This window comes from Eriocheir sinensis, chromosome 21 (genome assembly GCF_024679095.1).
Source record: "Eriocheir sinensis breed Jianghai 21 chromosome 21, ASM2467909v1, whole genome shotgun sequence".
NCBI lineage: Eukaryota > Metazoa > Arthropoda > Malacostraca > Decapoda > Varunidae > Eriocheir > Eriocheir sinensis.
The window spans coordinates 5,414,062-5,429,720 of NC_066529.1; the positions used below are offsets into that span (position 1 = coordinate 5,414,062).

The 15,659-nt window shown below is 47.0% G+C and overlaps 1 protein-coding gene across 50 annotated transcripts; it reads left to right on the top strand.

The window, feature by feature from the left end:
* Window positions 1-2,250: 2,250 nt before the first annotated feature.
* On the top strand, window positions 2,251-15,659 carry LOC127001562 (uncharacterized PE-PGRS family protein PE_PGRS54-like). Of its 50 annotated transcripts, none has more exons than XM_050866219.1 (6): window positions 2,251-2,341; window positions 4,832-5,020; window positions 8,013-8,183; window positions 9,240-11,487; window positions 11,521-11,586; window positions 11,653-15,659. In XM_050866219.1, the coding sequence occupies exons 1-6, from the start codon at window positions 2,333-2,335 to the stop codon at window positions 15,042-15,044; spliced, it is 6,075 nt and encodes a 2,024-aa protein (XP_050722176.1). In that variant the 5' UTR covers window positions 2,251-2,332; the 3' UTR covers window positions 15,045-15,659. The 50 variants fall into 50 exon arrangements, with proteins under 50 accessions (XP_050722176.1, XP_050722187.1, XP_050722190.1 ...); XM_050866230.1 differs by having other exon boundaries at window positions 9,240-11,388; XM_050866233.1 differs by having other exon boundaries at window positions 9,240-11,256; window positions 11,389-11,421; window positions 11,521-15,659.

Below are 15,659 nucleotides of genomic sequence, written 5' to 3' on the forward strand. Positions count from 1 at the left end.
GTAAGCAGACAAAGAAAAAGGTGAGTAGACAGGCAAACAAGACAGACATGTAACTCCAGACAGACAGACACACGCGGACATAAAATTAATAAACAGATAAGTAGGCAGATATACAGGTAACCAGACAGGTAGGTATGCAGACAGACAAACACACACACACACACACACACACACACACACACACACACACACACACACACACACACACATTAATTCCCATGTTTTGTTACGCTGGTGAAACAAAGAAGAAAACCTTTAAATCTTTATGCATAATATCGAAGTTCATTGGATTCCTGAATGCAGAAAACACAGCGTCGAAACGAAGGTCACATGACATTAGCATAACGTAGTTTTAATCAGTTTTTAATCGATACATAACGGTGAAGAGATCAGTTCTTACATAAATTGCACACACACACACACACACACACACACACACACACACACACACACACACACACACACACACACTAAAAAAAGGAGTAAGAAAAATGTATAAAAATGGAAGAATCTTGAAAGAAAAGTTGATAAGATCATAAATCAAAAGAAAGTGCGGGAGTCAAAGAGATAAAAGGTGAGAAAAGAAGAAAGAAAAAAAACGATAAAACGTGTAAAACTGGATGAGAGAAAAAAAGAGAAAAAAAAGTTAGACAGACGAGATGCAAACGATGAAATGAAGAAGGAAAGAAAAGAAAGGGAGGAGAAACTAAATTGAGAGAGAGAGAGAGAGAGAGAGAGAGAGAGAGAGAGAGAGAGAGAGAGAGAGAGAGAGAGAGAGAGAGAGAAAACAGGCCAAGAGAAAACAGGCCAAGAGACAGACAAGCAGGCAGGCAGGGAGGGAAAGGAGGAAAGGAATTTAAATTAATAGCACAGCAAGCACACAAACACAACACAAATAAGCGGAAATCAGGCAACATCAAACACAACAAAGAATAAACAGGATTATATATAAAAGCAATCAACGAATTTGGGAGGTAAAAGTCCGCTAGTTAAAGGATAAATAGTCTGATATTTGATTAAAACTACAAAGGGTGGATGAAAAATGTCTGTGGGATATATTGATGTCGTGCTTATACTGTTACATTTAAATACTTCTAAGAGCCATAACTATGTCACAAGAAGGGCAAATAACTGAGAAATCCGATCAAATTAAAAAACGTAGCCAAAAAAACGACTTTCCCTGCTTTCCCTTCCTCCCTCCAAGTCAGTAGGTCACAACGCCCGCTAACCTAAACGAAAAAAAATGAGGTGGGAGATACATGAAATCATAAATCTGCTTAAAATTCAAATACACGAAAAAAATAAGACTTTCCCTTTTTCCCTTCGTCCCTACAACAAGCTAAAAAATGAGTTAGGTGGGAGGTACATGAAATCATAAATCTGCTTAAAATTCAAATACACGAAAAAAATAAGACTGCCTTTTTCCCTTCGTCCCTCTTACAAGCCAGCAAGTCACCACACCCGCAAACCTAAACGAAAAAAAAGAAAAAAAAATGTTATGCGAAAGATACATGAACCCTTATCTGCTCGAAACTCAAATACAGGAGAAAAAATCAGACTTTCCCTTCTGTCCTTTGACCCGCTTTTCCGCTGCCCGCCCGCCATCCTGTCCGCGAGTCACCACACCTGCTGACCACCTGCTCGCTCACTCTCGTGTGTTCCCGCCGCAGGGGCTGAAACGCGACGCTGAGATGGAAACCTAATGCCTTCACTGGGCGTGTTTTGTGCATGGAACGGGATCGAGCTGGCGTGTCTGAGGCGGGGCATGGGCTGGCTCTTCGCTCCTACTAACATCATCATTATCCCCATCCCCCACTACCTACCGTTAAAATCATACCACTACTATTATAGACACCACCACCACCAACAACCACTAATATCATCCCAACAACCCTCACTGACATTATCACTACCAAAAACAACAACAATAGCCTGCCACCACCACCACCACCACACCACCATTTAAATCCCGCCACCACTACCATAACCATCACCATTACCACCACAAAAACTACCACCATCATCAAAAGCATCAACAATAATACCCCCGTCCCGCCGCCACCACCACCACCACTGTCACCTGCTGTACCGCCTCCACTTTTTCTGATTACTGAGTTCGCCAAGAGCTGGTCATTGGCTGCATTCACCCAGGCAGGGGGCACGGGGGGTAAGGTCCGTGGTTGCCCTCACGGTGTTACTGGGTCAGGCCGCTTGCGGGAGAGAGTATAAATACCGTCAAGGCACCTCGAGACGCTGAGTTCATCCCCACCAGCCGACAAGGACCGACTTGGAGGCTGCCGGGTCCGAAGAGAGAAACACACGAAGGGTTGCGATGTGGAAGGTACTGTCAAGCATCCATCCTGCCTCCTGGATATTCTGTTCTCGGAGTGTTTGTGCGTGTTTGTGTGTGCGCTTCATGCTAATTGGCGAGCTGTGTGCCTCCAGTGACGTGTGCTGACTGTGCTGACGCCGGGGATGCGTGGCTGACACCCTGCTTAACAAATCGACAGTGTCAATATGTGGTTCATATACTAAACTCGATGAGGGTTTGAAATGACTCCAAATCCTCGTCACGAAAACTAGACTTGCAGGGATTTATACGTTGTCCCTCAGACTAATTATCGCCACAAAGGACATACACCCCAATTACATGACTTAACTTTGATCCCAGTGGAGAGTAGGACTAGTAAAATCATTTCAGTCTTTGTTCCTCACGCTAGTTTTGTTCTCAGTGGACGATGACACTTCGATCACAGTGGATACAGATTCAAGAAATGGGGAATATGATCTCACGTTTAGTCTCTCACACTAGCTTTGACCGAAGTGGATATAGACGAAAAAATAGGGCACTATGAACCCACAGTTGAGTCTCGCATACTAGCCTTTGATGTCAGTGACCAGACCAGGAGGGATTCAGAGTTCGCCCCTTTGATCAGACATACACCCATCAATCTACAGACGAGGACAGAATAATTACTCATAGTGACTTTAAGACAAAAATAGGATTAAAATTTATAAAAAGTGTTACGTGACAACCGATCAGCGTAACATGTACTAACCGACTTTGCTATGTCCAACAGCTTTAGTGTTACAAACGAGTTAAAAGGGATAAGGGAGAGAGAAAAATGTGTGTGCGTGTGTGAATGAAAGATAGATAGATAGACAGATATAGATAGATAGATAGATAGACAGATAGAAAGAGAGAGACATAGTGCAACCGACCAACAAGCAAACAGGAAAATAGACAGATCATCACACACACACACACACACACACACACACACACACACACACACACACACAGAAATGGATGGACAGATGACAAAATTAAATACACGGCGACTGACACGTACAAAAGAAGCCTCCACACCACATACAAATACACTCACGCAGACATACTTACAACAGTGTTTCTATGACATGACAAAATACACGAGAATTCAGACATACATGAAAAAAAAAACACAGAACATGTAAACTTATAAAAACAAACCCCCGTTCTTACATATATACAGCACAAAATTATTTACTAAATACATCTTTATCCCTCCGTTGTAACCTGTTCTTCTCTACCTTAATAATTTTGCGTTTTCCTTCCTTATACTTTTGTTTCCTCCTCACAAAACCTTACCAACACAGCTTCCTTCCTCCATTGTATTCTATTTTAATCAATGTCTTCCCTTCATTACTTATATTTTCATCAGCCTGAACATCAGCTCAACACTCCCTATCTGTTCACGCCACACAACCACTTAATTGAATACGATTGCCACCATTGTACCACTTTTTTTTATTTATTTTTTTTAGTCTGACTGATTTTTAAACGTTTTTCTCATTCACTGCTTTTATTCCTCTTCTTGCTTCATTATTTCTATTTTTTATTTTAATTGTAAGAAATACCAACACCAACAGTGACATCCCTTTGACTTCCTCGTACTACAGCCTCTTTCCTTCACTGTAACGTCTTCTACTGTTTGGCTAATGAATGAAACGTTTTTTTCTCTCCAAATAATTTCTTGCTTTCTGTTGTCAAAATTAAACGATGCTTCTTTTTTCTACAGCAAAAGAGACAGACCAGAGCCAAACCAAAATTACAAAAAATGCTCGCAAATCGCTGCTTCCTAAACAAAAAGACAGAATAACATTGTGGCAGACAAGGATCAGATTTAGTTCCGAGTTTTTTTTCTTGTTTTTTTTTCAATACTAAGATACAATGAGGACTTTCAAAGCCGGTTCAACGAAGGAGGCAGCACTGTACATATCGTCCTTCTGTCTAGAGCTGCTGATTCAACTCCAGACAGAAGAAGCGCCGTAAACAGTGCTGCTCCCTGCTCTGAAACACACGTAAAAAGTCGGCCCCGTCTTCTTCCGGCATTGTGTCACGTACTCCAATATAATTTCAAGGTTTTCTTTCATGATTTCAATTTTCTTCGGATGGCATATAAAACTCCAGCCATCTGCTCTCGACAATAACTTTTCTAATTACAAAGCTTTGCCTCCATTGTATCACATGCCTGACTATCAATTTAAGTTGTTTTTTTTGTTTGTTTCATCACTTTTTATTTCTTCACCTCGTTTTACAGAACACTTTTTATCTTTCCTCTTCGCTTCATCACGTTCTTCACTATACGAGTATAGTTAGTTTAATGTTTTAGTTTATTTTTTCTCCTTCACGCATTTTTTTCCCCTCTTTTATAATTTATACAGTTATCTTTCTCTTGTGACCAAATCAACAACTTCGCTGACTAAAACTACCTTTATACTATCACTTAATTAACTGTTTCACTAATCAATTAAACGATTATTACTTCATTACCGCTATTCTCCTCAGGTTGTGGTGGTGGCCGCGGCCCTAAGCGTGGCGGCGGTGGCGGGGGAGGGAGGGCAGGAGGCGCAGCTCTCCGGCCCTGGGCTCTCGCTCGGGGAACTGCTTCGCGGGTCTCGAGAGTCTTCCGGAGAGTACAGGGTGCGACACTTCGGGAGAGGTGGCGGCGATGATGACGACAGCGAGGAGTTCCCGGTAAGTGGCTACCTTTGACCCCTTCGGCAGGAACAGTGAGGAAAAGTGACCGGCGTGCGGGAAAGGAGAGGAGGGAGAGATAAAAAAGTGGAGGAATGGAGGGAGGAACACAGAGAGAGAGGCGGGGGCAAGGAATGAAGGGTTGAGAGAGAGAGAGAGAGAGAGAGAGAGAGAGAGAGAGAGAGAGAGAGAGAGAGAGAGAGAGAGAGAGAGAGAGAGAGAGAGAGAGAGAGAGAGAGAGAGAGAGAGAGAGAGAGAGAGAGAGAATGCTATCGCTGTCATTAAAATACTTTCACAAACACATTGATTAAAGTACTCGAACTAGGAAAAAATATTAAGATGCTAGTAGGTTAAAGACATAATCATATACATTCAAAGAACTATCACCTTTTTCTTGTGCCTAAACGTGTTTCATAAAATTTCCTTCATCACCCTCTTATGCACTTTCTCGTTTCCAGTTTCCTTTTTTATCCCGGTTTCAAAGGTTGCAAAAGGAGTGACAAAAGCTGACTCACAAGGAAAGAGGCTTCGTTCACTGTTTTCTTGTGTCGGTATGTCCGGTTTCCTGGTGACAATCATTTTTATAGCAAGGCCCGTGTTCTCAAAAAGGTTTCAGCGTCCTACAACACCTATTTCAACAAGCTATCGTGGAGGCTGCTTGGGTTTTCACTGACGGTTTTATGCTCCTGGCGATAGTTTTCAAAGGCTACCACACCATGAACAGGGAGGATATGTGATAACTTCATTAGCCTTCTCTTCATCCTCTGAAAATTGTCCTAATGAGAGTTGAACCCATTTAAACATCCGGCCTTATACTTACGTAGTGTTTAATCCCCATGTAAATCAGTGCTATACGATCCCCTCCCTTATGCTGTATCACAACTTAAAGTCCCGGTGAATTATTATTTATTTTTTGTGTTGGCGGTTTTCGTATAATTGGGTGACGAATTATTACGCGGCGCTCGGTCCTCATGTGCAACAGCGATAAACGATCAACTAAAAGCCTTGCCAAGTACATTCATCCGTTGCCAGTTTGATTTATCGAGTGACATAAATAACTACAGAGCGTTTGATCCACATGTATTGCACCGATAAACAATCAACTCCCAAATGGTGCATTGCAAAGGGAAAAAGAATTATATTATTTTATTTGCGTTGCCGGTATTGAGTTTATTCGGTGACATGAAGATACGGACTTTCTTTATTGTGAGTTGAGTAGTCAGAAAGCAATACAACCTTAAATTTTCGTATTCTGAAGTGGATACCATGCCTGACTATTAAAGTATTTCCTGATGTCATACCTCATATATTAAAACAGAATGCTAGTGGGATCGATCCTTACGTAAAAGTCCCATTCCTCGGGCAAGTCACATTATGCATGGAGCTGATAACAGATAGACAACAGAAGCAACAGAGTGGTAACCCAGGATTATAGAAGATAGGACAGACACAAGCTGGATGGATTTCAGTCACACCCGACGGAGGTGCGGAACATTTGGAAAGGTTTTGCCATGCCACGGACTTCTAATGATTGTAGCTGATGTTAATGATGTTGATGATTATGATGATGAGGGGGAGGAAGAGAAGCAAGAAAGACCACTCGGTCCTTCAGATTAGCCGTCCCATCCCACGGCCTCTGATCCCCATGTAATAGAATCACAAACGATCTAATTCTCATGCCTCGATTCGTGCACACTCGCCGGTAACTGAACCCTTTCCTCGGTGCCTGCAGCTCGCCGGTGACCTTTCTTCCATTCTTGGCTGAACCAGATTCGGGAAAAAAGTCTCCTGGTTTATATTATTAATACAAAAAACTAGACTTCACCTTTCAACCAGACAAACTTTCACTCTCTTCCTCCTTCAGTAACACGCGGCGGACGGACGGGAGCCTTTCTACTTCGAGTCTACCCTTCACAAGACTCTGCGCTCCTATTCTTATAACATTTCCTCTCCTCTTACCGATGCACTCTCAACACATTTGTTACTCCGGCAACCCTACCCCGTGCCCACACAACAGGTGACGCCACGCAGGGGACCTTTACTCCCCTGTATGGCGTGTCTGAAGGGGCACGGGGTGGGAGGGAGAACGGGGCGGGGGCTCGCACATAAAGGAAGTTCAAGGAGGGGGGCGGGGATGGCCTCGGGGTGACATGATGCAGCACAGTTTTGCAAGTATTCACACCTTTCCCATTCAGCCATACACGTCCCGCTCTGACCATCGCTTTCGTTGTCACAGAGATTCACAGGTAAAAAAATAAAAAAAACCTATCCAGTCTGTATATGTCCCTGCTAATTACTCCCATTATAACTTTTCCGTCTACATTCGCTCATGCTTTCTTTGAGGCGTATAAAAACAAGACAATTTCCTTCACTTTGTATTATATCAACCTTTCTTTCTCTTGCCACACGATTTTCTATTCGACTTTCTATTCTCTCTTCATCTTGCTCATCCTTTCACACTTAATAATGAGACACTTTCCCGCGTGTGGGTGTGGGTGTGGGTGTAGGTGTGGGTGTGTTTTATTAATAATTACTTTCCTGCTTTCCTCGATATCCAAGTTTTTCTTTGTGGTCTTGTCACGCCTCTGTGTGTGTGTGTGTGTGTGTGTGTGTGTGTGTGTGTGTGTGTGTGTGTGTGTGTGTGTTATCATCTATTCTTTCCCTTTTCCTTACTCTCTTTATCTCTAAAATGATATGATCTGCATTATTTCAGTTCTCCCTGCCGCTCATATTTTCTCCCAAACTTTTTTTTTTTTTTATCTTCTCTCACTTTCCCGTCCTCTCTCTATTTTTTTTTTTGTTCCCCTTTCCTTCCTTAAAATTCTTAGACAAAATAAGACACACTCCTGTTTGATTTTTTGTTCTTTTGTATTTTTTTTCTCTCTTGCTCCAGGCCACACGATTATCTCCTGGTTTACTTTCTTTTAAATGTAACGTGATACCACCCTCTGTTGTATTGTATCAACCTTTGTTCCTCTCTCTTCCCTGCCAGCCACTCATGCCCTACGAGTTCGCATACGAGGTGAAAGACGACGCCACGACCAATTACCAGAACAGAGTGGAGTTCGTTGAGGATGGCGTGTTGCGGGGGAGCTACAGCCTCCTCTCCCCTGACGGTGTGGTTCGAACTTCCGTCTATTCCGACACCGGCAATGGCTTCGAGGTGAGTTACTCGGCATTAGGGCGGCGACGAGAGCCTACGAACGCCGTTAGAATGGCAAAGAATGAAGTTTGGCATATTACTGAGTAGCGACATAGATATTGCAGAAGTCAGGACAGAGAAAATAGGTGGAAATATGAAATTTAAACCCATGCTGGAGCAGGAAAGAGCACAAAATATGAAAAGTAGAAAATACTGGAAAGGCATTTGTCTGTAGCGACTGATGATGATGGTGATGATAAAGGCATTGAGGAGAGCATACGAGCGTCTTTAAAATACCAGGAATAGATGTTGGACATAGATGCTGCCCGTAGATGGAGTTTCATTTTTTTCTTACTAACAGTTACTATATACTATATTATGGAAGTAAATCTAAAGTAAATATTTGTCTGCGATCAAACACATAAAAAAACACTGCATACCAGGAAAGAAAGGGAGCTTGTAAATTACACCGGCGAGTGAAATCGTCTTTCTTGTTTGCCTTCATCAAGCCGGTCTGTACGATGACTAAGGCACATGCAGCACATTCCTGACACACACTGTACCCCCTGAACAAGTCCTGCTGAAGGCACTTACTCATGAGGCCGCTCGCACCACAACGTTTGTCGCATCAAGATTTTCTATTCAGCGTATCATTCATGACACCCGCTTTCCTCTCTGAGCCAATCCTGCTAAAAACATTTATACTGCCGGCTTCGCTGCTTCATTCGTCCTATTACCGTTTTCTTTTTCATGTGTATGAGCTTTGAGACTCAGCAAAATGAGAACTTTAATGTTTCGTTTTCTTTGCCAGTTGTATAAAGTTTTGGTGCGAAAATATAACAGTCTACCCGGCAATGGGGAACAGTTGATATATAATTACGACGACAACAACAACAATACTAGAAGTGAAAATATGATAATAATAATAATAATAATAATAATAATAATAATAATAATAATAATAATAATAATAATAATAATAATAATAATAATAAAATAATGAGGTAACAAAAATTGACCATCCTCCCGGTTGGACACAAATCCTTCAACATGGCGCCTCTTTCCGTCCTCCCACAGGTGACCCTCCACGAAGTGCCAACAGACATCGTGGTCATCGGCTCAGGCCTCCCTGGTGACCCCGCGCTCAAGGCCGGGGGCACGTACAGGTACTACGACTCTCGCGACTCAGGCTCAAGGGAGTCCTTCCGGCCATCTTTCAGCAGGAGCGGTGGATTTGAGGCTTTCTCTAAAGCATCAGAAGGGTTTGACGGGTCTTCAAGAGGGTCAGCTATCTTTAGTTCATCGAGCAACAGAGACTTTTCATCGAAAAATAAACAGTCAAGTCGCGAAGAGTCATCCAGGCGCGAAGAATCGGAAAGGCGCGAAGAATCGTCGAGACGCGATGAGTCAAGACGCGAAGAATCGTCGAGACGCGATGAGTCAAGACGCGAAGAATCCGAAGGCTCCAGATTTGAATTTTTAACGAATGACAAGAGTGCCTTGGAAGCCTTCGACAGGGAGAGCGCCAGCCAAGGCTTCTCTGGTGGGTCTAGGGACTCCGAGGCTTCGTCGAGACGCAAAGAGTCAAGACGCGAAGAATCCGAAGGCTACAAATATGAATTGTTGACGAATGACAAGAGTGCCTTGGAAGCCTTCGACAGGGAGAGCGCCAGCCAAGGCTTCTCTGGCGGGTCTAGGGACTCCGAGGCTTCGTCGAGACACGAAGAGTCTGGAGGCTTTGGAGAGTTCTCGCATGCCTTCGCGTCATCGTTCTCCCAGCAGGGAGGATCTGGAGGTGGATCAGGTGGTGGATCTGGAGGTGGATCAGGTGGTGGATCTGGTGGTGGATTAGGTGGTGGATTTGGTGGTGGATCAGGTGGTGGATCTGAGGGTGGATCAGGTGGATCAAGAGGTGGATTCGGTGGTGGATCTGAGGGTGGATCATTAGGTGGATCTGGAGGATCAAGTGGTGGATCTGGTGGTGGATCAGGGGGTGGATTTGTTGGAACTGGTAGTGGATCAGGTCACGGTGGATCTGGTGGTGGATCAGGTGGTGGATATGAGGGTGGATTAGGTGGTGGATCAGGGGGTGGATTCGGTGGTGGATCTGAGGGTGGATCATTTGGTGGTGAATTTGGTGGATCAGGTGGTGGATCTGGTGGTGGATCAGATGGTGGATCTGGAGGTGGGTCAAGTGGTGGATCTGGTGGTGGATCAGGGGGTGGATTTGTTGGAACTGGTGGTGGATCAGGTCACGGTGGATCAAGTGGTGGATCTGACGGTGGATCAGGTGGCGGATTCGGTGGTGGTTCTGGTGGATCAGGTGGGGGATCACATGGTGGTTCAAGTGGATCAGGTGGCGGATCCGGTGGTGGTTCTGGTGGATCAGGTCGCGGATCACATGGTGGTTCTGGTGGATCAGGTGGCGGATCAGGTGGCGGATCACATGGTGGTTTAGGTGGATCAGGTGGCGGATTCGGTGGTGAATTTGGTGGATCAGGTGGCGGATCCGGTGGTGGTTCTGGTGGATCAGGTGGCGGATCCGGTGGTGGTTCTGGTGGATCAGGTGGGGGATCACATGGTGGTTCTGGTGGATCAGGTGGCGGATCACATGGTGGTTCAGGTGGATCAGGTGGCGGATTCGGAGGTGGATCTGGTGGATCAGGTGGCGGATCACATGGTGGTTCAGGTGGATCAGATGGCGGATTCGGTGGTGGATCTGGTGGATCAGGTGGCGGATTCGGAGTTGGATCTGGTGGATCAGGTGGCGGATCACATGGTGGTTCAGGTGGATCAGATGGCGGATTCGGTGGTGAATTTGGTGGATCAGGTGGCGGATTCGGTGGTGAATTTAGTGGATCAGGTGGCGGATCACATGGTGGTTCAGGTGGATCAGATGGCGGATTCGGTGGTGGATCTGGTGGATCAGGTGGCGGATTCGGAGTTGGATCTGGTGGATCAGGTGGCGGATCACATGGTGGTTCAGGTGGATCAGATGGCGGATTCGGTGGTGGATCTGGTGGATCAGGTGGGGGATCACATGGTGGTTCTGGTGGATCAGATGGCGGATTCGGTGGTGGATCTGGTGGATCAGGTGGGGGATCACATGGTGGTTCTGGTGGATCAGATGGCGGATTCGGTGGTGGATCTGGTGGATCCGGTGGCGGATCACATGGTGGTTCTGGTGGATCAGATGGCGGATTCGGTGGTGGATCTGGTGGATCAGGTGGGGGATCACATGGTGGTTCTAGTGGATCAGGTGGCGGATCACATGGTGGTTTAAGTGGATCAGATGGCGGATTCGGTGGTGGATCTGGTGGATCAGGTGGCGGATTCGGAGTTGGATCTGGTGGATCAGGTGGCGGATCACATGGTGGTTCAGGTGGATCAGATGGCGGATTCGGTGGTGGATCTGGTGGATCAGGTGGGGGATCACATGGTGGTTCTGGTGGATCAGATGGCGGATTCGGTGGTGGATCTGGTGGATCAGGTGGGGGATCACATGGTGGTTCTAGTGGATCAGGTGGTGAATTCGGTGGTGGATTTGGTGGATCAGGTGGCGGATCACATGGTGGTTCAGGTGGATCAGATGGCGGATTCGGTGGTGGATCTGGTGGATCAGGTGGGGGATCACATGGTGGTTCTAGTGGATCAGATGGCGGATTCGGTGGTGGATCTGGTGGATCAGGTGGGGGATCACATGGTGGTTCAGGTGGATCAGGTGACGGATTCGGTGGTGGATCTGGTGGCGGATCCGATGGTGGATCAGGTGGATCAGGTGGCGAGTTCGGTGGTGGATCTGGTGGATCATTTGGCGGATCACATGGAGGTTCAGGTGGATCAGGTGGGGGATCCGGTGGTGGATCTGGTGGATCAGGTGGCGGATCCGATGGTGGATCAGGTAGTGGTTCAGGTGGATCAGGTGGCGGATTCGGTGGGGGATCTGGTGGATCACATGGTGGTTCAGGTGCATCAGGTGGGGGATCCGGTGGTGGATCTAGTGGATCAGGTGGCGGATCACATGGTGGTTCAGGTGGAGGATTCGGTGGTGGATCTGGTGGATCAGGTGGCGGATCACATGGTGGTTCAGGTGGATCAGGTGGGAGATCCGGTGGTGGATCAAGTGGCGGATCCGATGGTGGATCAGGTGGCGGATTCGGTGGTGGACTTGATATTGGACTCGGTTTTGGAACTGATGGACCTGGTGGATCAGGATCTGGTATTGAACTCGGTTTGGGACTTGGTGGTGGACCTGGTATTGAGCTCGGGTTTGGAACTGATGGACCTGGTGGATTCGGTGGTGAACCTGGTGGATCAGGAGGTGGATTCGGTGGTGGACCTGGTGGATCAGGTGGCGGATCACATGGTGGTTCAGGTGGATCAGGTGGCGGATCCGGTGGTGGTTCTGGTGGATCAGGTGGTGGATTCGATGGTGGATCAGGTGGTGGTTCAGGTGTATCAGGTGGCGGATTCGGTGGTGGACTTGATATTGGACTCGGTTTTGGAGCTGGTGATGGACCTGGTGGGTCAGGAGGTGGACTTGGTGGATCAGTTGGCGGATTCGGTGGTCGACCTGGTGGATCAGATGGTGGATTCGGTGATGGATCAGGTGGGTCAGGTGGATTCGGTGGCGGATTCGGAGGTGGACCAGGAGGTGGATTCGGTGGTGGATCAGGTGGATCAGGTGGATCAGGTGGATTCGGTGGCGGATTCGGTGGTGGACCAGGAGGTGGATTCGGTGGTGGATCAGGTGGATCAGGTGGATTCGGTGGCGGATTCGGTGGTGGACCAGGAGGTGGATTCGGTGGTGGATCAGGTGGATCAGGTGGTGGATCTGGTGGTGGAGCAGGTGGATCTGGTGGCGGGGTCAGTGGTGGAGGGGCCGGCGGCGGCGGCGTCAACCTACAGGACAAGGCCGTGTTCATCATTCACCCTGACTTCTTCAAGACCGGCGCGGGCGCCGGCCTGACGGGCCTGCCGGAAGTGACGGAGCCCATTATTATCGTGAGTGACAATAAATTTGCCCAGGGTGGGGGTGGGGCTGGCGTAGGTTTCAGTAATGCTCTGGGCGGAGGAGGGTTTGCGGGAGCCTTTAGCAGCGTGAACAGGCTGGGAGAGGCTGCTGCTGCTGACACCACAGCGGCTCACTCAAGCGGTGCTGCATCAACTGCTACCGCCGAAGAAGTAAGTACATCCTCTGGTAAAAGTGGATCGACCTCGACCAGTGCCATTGAAAGCGCTTCATCCTTAGGCAGTGCCTCAATAAGCGCTTCTTCTCCAAGCAGTGAAGGCTTCGTTGCATCCACCTTCAGCTCCAACGGATTGACTGTTGGAAGTGCGACAGGTGATTCTACCTCTGCCTCGAGTGGATCATTTGGAAGAAGTACCATCGAAAATGTCTCATCCTCAGCTAGTGCCGCTGAAGGAGCATCTTCAAGTGGTGCTACAAAGAGTGCTTCATTCTCCAGTGCAAGTGAATCATCGGGCAGCGCCACTGATGGTGCTTCTTTTTTAACTAGTGCTTCCGAAGGTGGTTCATCCTCCCACGGATCAGTTTCCTCAGGGAGTGGAACTGAAGGCGCCTTTTTATTTGATGCAAGTGGATCTTCCCTAGGCAGTGCGGCTGAAGTTGATACTTCTTTAGGCAGTGCCGCTGAAGTAGCCTCCTCAAGCAGTGCCACTGAAGTGGCCTCCTCAGGCAGTGCCGCTGAAGTGACCTTCTCAGGTAGTGCCGCTGAAGTGGCCTCCTCAAGCGGTGCCGCTGAAGTGACCTCCTCAAATAGTGCCGCTGAAGTGACCTCAAGCAATGCCGCTGCAGCGGCTTCCTCAGGCAGTGCCGCTGAAGGTGTTTCTTCTTCGAGCAGTGGAGGGTTCGATGCATCTACATTCAACTCTAGAAAACTATCTGTAGAAAGCAGCACAAAAGATTCTTCATCTTCTTCCAGCAGAAAAGGTGGAGTTCTAACAATTACTTCCTCTAGCTTGGATGGATCATCTGGTATCAACAAAGCGGTAACTGATGAGTCGTCTGGCAGGGGACAATCAGTTCTCGATAGTGGAGCATCAGGAGGAACAAAAAATATTGAAAAGGCAGCCAATGCAAAACCAGCTTCTTCGGGTCAAATTGGGCTGAATGGATTTAGCACGTCCTTCAGTGAAGGCGGATCACAACAGTTTATAATATCCTCTAGTGGAGACGCATCCAGGTTTGACTCCCACAGATTTTCCAGCAGTGGATCCGGTGGCTCTTCAAGCAGTGGGGCGTCAAGCAGTGCCATTTTGCACAGCCAAAGCGGTGGTGACTTAAAACTGCAGGCACCGGACCAGTTACTGAAGATTCTCAATCCAGGCCAAACAGCTCGCGGGCTTCAGGGTATCCGCGGCAGTTCGGGCCAGGGCGGGGCTGTCTTCTTTACGCAGGAAACTGACCTGGCCTCTTCCCAGGGCGGCAAAACCTCCATCACACAACTGCCAGTCACTCGCGTCACCACCGTGACACACCTCCCTGACGATTCTAAGCAAGGCTCTTCCATCTTGAAAATAGCTGGCAGTTCCACGGGCTTCAAGAATAACCAGAACGTGTTCACAAGCCCACCGTCAGGTGCTGCACGATTCTTTGCATCAGCATCAAACACAAAAACTTTTCAGGCGAGTGGCAAGAAGTCAGCAGGAAACAAAATTGTTAGCATATCCGGCTCAGGAACACTCACGACTCTTCCTACTGGTGACACTGTCCTCGCCTTGGGCAGCAAACAACCCATTGCAATTTCCACTTCCCAGGGCGTCATCAGGAACAGCCGGAGGACCGCGCCCTTTTCCACCACCAACTCGAGGCAGCAACGACCGAGGCGAATCCGAGGGCGGCTTCTGAGGTCACTCTAATTGGCCAAAGAGGTGAAGACACACCTGCATTGAGGTTCACCGTCTCAGCGCCCACTGTTCCTTCAATATGTTAACGTTAGCTTGTACGATAGGCAGAATCGATGTTAATGGCCGCAGTGATCAGATTTTGCTGCTGAAAAGGGTTCATAGAAACTCTGCTTTTATGTTTTACACAAACACACTCTCAGTCATTAACTACATTAATGAAACGAAGAGTTTGTCATTTACCTATTACACAAACACTTCACATATCACTGCACTGTTACTGTCCATACATCATGCCTCTTCCCTTTAATGGCTTGTTTTCATTCGCGAACGAAACGCTGTTACTGTTAGCCAATGCTTAGGTTAGGAACCATGCACACTTGTAGTCATGAGGTGCTGAGCTCTGTGTGTGTATGTGTGTGTGTGTGTGTGTGTGTGTGCTAAGTTATGTGTGTGGATCACTTGATATTGTTGTAACGGTAAGTTATCACGGAGAAGCGTGCTAGGTTTTGTGTGTGGATCACGTCAAGCTGTTTAAACAGAAATGTATCACGAGGTCCATTAGTCGTTAAGTTATGTTTGTGTGTTTATAACGTTGAAATTAATAAAAAAAATATTTTTTATAAGCTG